General features: G+C 42.6%; 1 protein-coding gene across 1 annotated transcript; it reads right to left on the reverse strand.

Moving 5' to 3' along the window:
- Window positions 1–462: 462 nt before the first annotated feature.
- Window positions 463–1,487, reverse strand: LOC134217602 (protein tumorous imaginal discs, mitochondrial-like). The gene is made up of 2 exons (XM_062696391.1): window positions 744–1,487; window positions 463–681 (listed from the first exon to the last, which is right to left on the reverse strand). Exons 1-2 carry the CDS (start codon window positions 933–935, stop codon window positions 586–588), a joined length of 288 nt encoding a protein of 95 aa, XP_062552375.1. The 5' UTR covers window positions 936–1,487; the 3' UTR covers window positions 463–585.
- Window positions 1,488–7,129: the final 5,642 nt, after the last annotated feature.

Genomic DNA, 7,129 nt, shown 5'->3' on the forward strand with positions numbered 1-7,129 from the left:
GCCAACAACTGTCGCACCCTGCCAATGCCGTATTCTACCCTACATCAAAATCCTTTTTTACGCGGTTTTATTCGCGAGCTTTTTTCATACGCGCATGTTTATTACTAATTGCGCATGTTTTTTACGAATCTCACCAGTCTTTTTTTCCAGGGGGATATTATGCACGCTCATTTGAACCTACTCAAAAGTGAGTCAAATTCGACTCACTTTGAAAAAAAGTGGAACAGCTCACTTTAGAGTAATCGTATGATTACTCACTTATGAGTTATGTAACAATATGTCAAAATTAGAGTAAGACTTACTCACTTTTATCAAGTCAAAAGTGAGTAGATCTTACTCACTTTTGGAAATGCTAATAATGGTATGGCTTCTTATTTCAATAGACAGCTAGGTATTTGTTCTGCTACGCTCTTTTTATTTATCAATTTATTAGTGAAAATTACATGTACTTAACATAATGTTAGGTTCATAACAGAAATAAAACTCGATAAATAAATTTCCATTCGTCGCCGAGGAACGAGACGATGAATTCGATGACCACGATGAGGTTGTGGGGAGGACGATGATGTGGAATATGACGTAGATTTAGACAAACCGAATCCGGAGGAGGATTATTCTATCGGTGTCGAAAGTAACGCCCATGATTTGGCCGAGGGTAACTTCTTCCAATTCTGCGTACGCCTAGAAATAAGAGTCGAAATTATGACACAATCAAAACATCTATTAAAACTAGTCATTCTAACCTGTATCAGCACTTTCTGCTTGTTCTTCAGCTTGCTCGGGATCTGGACTTGAAATTGAACGTAATGGTTGCCGGTGCCACAACTGTTGACCTGTTTAAGAACCTTGCCATGGTAACAGACGCGGGTGTTCGAAGATGTGCCCGGCATCACCTGGATGGTCTGCTTTTCGTCGACGTTCTGCTCTCGGATCATGCCAACGAGGACTGCTTATGAGGGATATGATTGCGTCGGTATCATTGTGCATTGTGTCGGTGGGACTAGCGACTCTTTTCTACGCTGTAGATATCGCGTAACGTGCCCAACTTGAATGTAATCAACAGCTCCATGTTTTCCAAGCTCATTCCTCAACACCGGCCGACACTAGAACGCTTTTGCTGAATCGTCTGCACCAAGGTCTGTACTTGGCCGGCTCTCTCGTGATACGGATATTTGATGTAAATTTGCGTACCCCGATAATATCGAAAACTAAGCGGTAGCCATCTTCATTCCGGTTCCGTTGCAGAACGGATGGAACTTTTCTAAAACCACATAAAATGTACTTCAAATAGATAAAGCTCTATATATTTTATCAGTAATACGTTACCCTTCATTCTCTGTATTTCCGAGACGTCAGAAACTCTAGTTTTCCTGTTTTCTACAAAATAAACTTTATAAAAAGCACAAGGATATTTTTCTCTGAGTTTTTTTCTAATTGTTCGACAGTTGAGATGGAAACAATTACGCAAAAGTGAGTAGAGCATGGAACTATGAAAAGTGAGTGAAAATTAACTCACTTGTTAAATATAATGTTACTCACTTTTTGACAGTTCCATTGGAATTCTAAAGTGAGTCATTTTGACTCACTTTTGAGTAGATTCAAATGAGCGTGTGCGGTGCTTCGCGCCTCCTCCGTATGTAGTATGAAGGAAATATAAATAAACAATCCCACACATTTTTGTTAGTCAACAGTAGTGTAGATTAACCAATATCCAACATGATTCCAATTCAAACACTGTTACACTTTCCAAGCGGGGTGGCCTTTTCCAAGCGGCGTGGCCCAGATAATACATCTTAGGTATAGATAGTAGAATCTATAGATGAGCGAAAGCATGGCTAAGTCGATTTTTTTGCCCGTGCACACAGCCCTTAACGTTTCCATTGAAATCGTGACGTCATGCTCGTTTGGAGACACGTTTGACAGTTCGTTTGGAGACAGAGGATTTATCTTCGCTCATCTATATATTCCACTATCTATAATCTTAGGTAGGCTTGATTTGTTCGTGGCTTACTCCGCCCTATTTTTTTCACGCAAATTAGTTAACAATTTTTTATCCAAATCCGTTTAAATTTTCGGAGGATAGTCAGGACATGATACAGAATCGAATGAGCGTGGTGAAGCAAAATCGATTTTTTGAACCACCTTAGGAGTTAAGCGGAGGTGAAGGAATTGGCCTTAAGTACAGTGAAATTGATCTTAGTGAACACACCCGTTATCAAAAATGAGCAGCGTAAAGCTGTTTTTTTGTAAAGAGGTCTGTAATCAAGTAGGGGGACTGACAGCTTTGGCAGATTTTGTTCTATTATTGGGGTTTTTTATGACTGACTATGCTCAAATATGGCCTAAACATTCTTTGCATATCAAAGAATATTGTGGCCAAATTTTATAAAATTTGGTCGACAAAAACCCCCCTGACAATAATAGATCAAAACCTCCCAGAGCCGTCTTTCCCCCTAAGTTTTTTTTTGTTTTCAGACACGGTCAAAACGGCATCTAGCCTGACCTGTGCCAGAATTACTTCTGACATATCTTGCTTCTCAATTTCTTTTTCGAGACTATTTACTAGAAGGATACCAAGGCGGATTTAACAATCATAAACGAATTTCATATACTTTCCGCCATAGACGCCCTATTATCGCTGACGCAAAAAAGTCCCTGGCGTAGAGAAATCTCGCTCGACATCGTCGTTGTCATGTAATGCATAAAAAATTGGTTTCAGCGCTCCTTAATTCTGTACTCTGTACTCGAGGTCAGTACTTCGCTTTTTTACAAGCTCCATTCACGAAAAAGATCATAGTTGACATGCATCGGAAGTAGCCAGGAGGCACAATACACTTGGAGCATTTTTTTATGCATATTTCTCAAATTTTATATGGACGATCGTAGCTAGCTACAATGAAGGCAAGACGTGTTTTTTCATCCGTCATAAAATAAAAAGTTTTAAAAGTGTAGAAAATAAGTATATCAAGTAAAAGTGATGCCTAACTATAATTTTAAAGTCACGCAGTTATTATCAGTGTGGAGGCTAACCTAGCAACCTGACGCTTTTTCATGCAAGAATTGGAGTTGAGCTGAAATCGATTATGCTAGTTTGCGTCCTTGTAATAGCCAATGGCGAAGGAAACTATTATGTCTTCAGGATGTCTTCTTCTTCTTCTTATTGGCATTACATCCTCACACTGGGACAGAGCAGCCTCGCAGCTTAGTGTTCATTAAGCACTTCCACAGTTATTAACTGCGAGGTTTCTAAGCCAGGTTACCATTTTTGAATTCGTATATCATGAGGTGGATAGGGAACCTTGGGCCAACAACCTACTGTTCCCGAAACATCAATTTATTCGAGAATCCGATAATGAAAGAATACGGACTGATTTTACGGCGACGACTCTTAGCGCGAAACAACGGACACGAATAGGAACATGGAACGTTTTAACCCTAACCCTAGCCTAGCAGGGTAAAGTGGCACAACTTGCCAATGAGGCACGCCGCATGAAGCTTGTGATCCTGGGACTGAGTGAAGTCCGTTGGCCAAACTTTGGAGAACACAGAAGTTCTGCTATACTCTGGTTTACGAGGTAAACACGCTCCCCGGCATCGCGGAGTTGGCTTCCTACTGCGCTAATGAAGTGGGAACCTATAAGTGAAAGAGTAATCGTTGCCAGATTTAGAACACGGGTCCGAAACCTTACTATAATCCAATGTTATGCGCCAACTGATGCTGCCGATCTGCAAGAAAATGAGAACTTCTACAGTGCGCTCGAGCCATGAGCGCATTATGGGACGCCATGGTCTCGGAGAAATGAGCGAAAACGGAGAGCTGTTTGCAGAATTTTGTGGTAATAACGACATGGTAATCGGGGGATCGCTCTTCCCTCATCGACCGGTTCACAAGGTCACGTGGGTCTCCCGTGACGGCTTTACAGAAAATCAAATCGACCACATCTGCATCAGCCGAAAATGGAAACGGAGCCTTCTTTATGTACGGAATAAACGTAGTGCCGATATCGCGTCTGATCATCACCTCCTCATCGGCGAAATACGCCTGCGCATTGCGCGGATTCGTCGGCAGGATGAAAGAGTTGGACGACGATTCAACACACGCCGACTGGAAGATGCCACGGTGAAACGGTCCTTCGTTGAAGAACTGCAGATATTCCGGAAGGTGGCAGCGTGGAAGACCAATGGACCGCCATCAAGAATGCCTTCATCGCCACCAGCGAAAACAATCTGGGAACCACGCACCCAGAGAAAACAATGGATCACCGATGAGACCTGAAGGAAGATAGAGGAGCGAAGAGAAGCCAAAGCCGTGATAGAGCGATCAAAAACCAAAGGAGCCAAAGTCTTAGCCCGTCAACGATACTCGGCTCTTGAGAAGGAAGTAAAACGCTCATGTCGACGGGACAAGCGAGCGTGGGCAGACTCTCTGGCCGACGAAGGAGAGAGAGCCGCCGCAACAGGGTACATTCGCCTCCTCTACGATATCTCACGACGCTTAAGTGGGGCGAAGATGAATGCAACGATGCCTGTGAAAGACGCGAATGATCAGTTATTTACCGACCCAACTGACCAGCTGAAACGCTGGTTCGAGCACTTCGAACAACTTTTTCAAGTGCCAGCCAGGCCATCACCACCTCGGCATGATCTGCCTAGGATACGACGTGTAACACGCGTCAATACCGAAGCTCCATCAGAGCTAGAGATTCAAACAACCATCCAAAGCATGAAATCAAATAAAGTCCTAGGGGTCGATCGCATATCAGCCGAGGTGCTCAATGCTGACCCCATGACATCCGCTCAACTACTGCATCGTTTATTTCGTAATATCTGGGACACCGCAACTTTCCCGGTCGACTGGATGCAAGGTATCTTAGTGAAGGTGCCCAAAAAGGGTGACCTGACTGTATGCGATAACATTATGATAACATAACATTATGGCGAGGCATTATGTTGCTGTGTACCGTTCTCAAAGTTCTACGCAAAATTATCCTAGTCCGGATTCAGGAGAGAGATCGATGCGACTCTCCGGCGGCAGCAGGCCGGATTCCGTTCCGGGAGATCCTGAGTGGATCATATTTTCACGCTCCGCATTATTCTGGAGCAAGTCAACGAATTCCAAGACTCCCTTTACTTGGTATTCATTGACTACGAAAAAGCTTTTCGTGTAGAGAGCTGCACAATGGGGTCCCGTCCGACCCTATTCGGGTCGTAGCTGGTATGAGGCAAGGTTGTATTCTATCACCGTTACTGTTCCTCATCGTAATCGACGAGATTCTGGTAGGTGTGATTGACCGTGAACCAAACCGCGGGCTGTTATGGCAGCCTATAACCGTGGAGCACCTAAACGACTTCGAATTGGCTGATGACGTTGCACTCCTCGCTCAACGGCGCTCTGATATGCAGAGTAAGCTCAACGACCCTTCCCGAGCGCTCCTCTTCGGCAGGCTTAGTCATCAACGTCAACAAAACCAAATCGTTGGATGTAAACACGGTGACTCCTTCCAGTTTCACAGTAGCCGGGCAACCAGTGGAGAATGTTGAAAGCTTCCAATATCTTGATAGCCAAATGGCGTCAGACGGTAGTACCAAGATCGACATAGGCGCACGGATCAAGAAAGCAAGGGTTTAAGAAATATCTGGAAAAACGGGCAGATAAGTGAACGCACCAAAATATGAATTTTCAACTCTAACGTGAAATCTGTGCTGTTATACGCATAAAGCATTAGACTGGAACCCAGCGGGACATCGCAGCAGAGGCAGACCCAGAGGCTAATGACGGCGAAGCCTCAATAAAGAAGTAAAAAAGTCGACCGAAATCTAACTTAGCTACAGGTTAAAGCGATAGCTGGACAACGCTCAGGATGGAGATCTTTCGGCACCACCGGAGGTGTACAGGATACATAACTTAAAGGTACCAACAGATGTTTAACCTTAATTAATTATAGTTTTCTAGAAATCACCAATTCTGAAAATTGGCCCGTGGTTGGGCAGGCCAGCTTAGCGTGTAAACAGATGAATGCACCCGCGTGTGCATGTAACGACTGCATCATGCATGATTCAAAAATAGTTGTCAATCAGCAAGCAGCAAGCCATGACACTGTCAGATTTCCATGGCTTGCATACGCATTCACCCCTTCACGGTGAGTTGCTATTACTCTATTTTCACTCCGGCCATGTGTAGCGGCACATTTCGGTGATTTTGCCATAATAATTCTTGAATAACCATCGTGAAACAAAATAATCCTGAAGATGATTTCAGAAGGAGAGTTAATTTTATGTACTTGATGTGTGAAGAATAGTACAATTTTTGGTTTGTAAAAGCATAATGAGTTTCTGGAAGATTTTTTTTCCTCTTTATTTAAGTGATTTTTTTTTTTAATTTGTCTGGGAGATCCTTAGCACATATTATTGAGATTATGAAAGTGCAAAGGCATCCAAGCCTATATAATTTCTCTTCTGGAATCACGCTATTTCCCAACGAGAACTGTCCTTTGTTTTAACTGATAATCTAGTTCCGTCTGAAATGAAATGGGCTCAGAAATCAAGAAAATATTTCTTTTTTCATTGTCTTTAGGAAACTCTCAACCCAAGGCTGGCTCGTCTCCGGAAGAAAATATCTGATGGATGTGAAGGTATCTACCAATACGTTTTAATAGACCAGTGTTCAGTGAATGGGCTGAAAAGATTATTAATTATGTAACCCAAAAATTGGCCATTATCAAACCCCTCTCCTATGTCAGATTTCTTGTATGAATCATTGAAATTTGTTTTTAGGATCGTCACTTTCGGGCAATCCCCTCCTAAGCATTGCGTAATTTATGGATGTTCCGTTAAGATTTATCTGTTTCACGAAAAGAAAAAAGTGAAACAAGTGTGCACTGACAAAGGAGTTAGGATTGCACAATTCGATCATGAACGAAGGAAAAATATTTCTCACTCACAACAACAACAAGCCATGAAAATAGGTCTTGAGTTGTCGAGAATCTTCTCTCCCGAAAACATCATAAATCTGACTATGGAAACTTAGTGGCAATTCTACACTCTTGCTCACATAGTCACATGACAAACTGCAAGAAACGCTGGAAGGCAGGCCAAAATTCTATGAAATCAATAGCAACTCCAATGTTAA

The sequence above is a fragment of the Armigeres subalbatus genome, chromosome 1 (assembly GCF_024139115.2).
Source record: "Armigeres subalbatus isolate Guangzhou_Male chromosome 1, GZ_Asu_2, whole genome shotgun sequence".
Taxonomy (NCBI): Eukaryota; Metazoa; Arthropoda; class Insecta; order Diptera; family Culicidae; genus Armigeres; species Armigeres subalbatus.

Coding starts and splice junctions, on each gene's coding strand:
- LOC134217602 (XM_062696391.1), bottom strand. CDS start 935: ATGATCCGAGAGCAGAACGTCGACGAAAAGCAGACCATCCAGGTGATG. Junction 682..743: donor AGCAGAAAGTGCTGATACAG/GTTAGAATGACT, acceptor TCTTATTTCTAG/GCGTACGCAGAATTGGAAGA.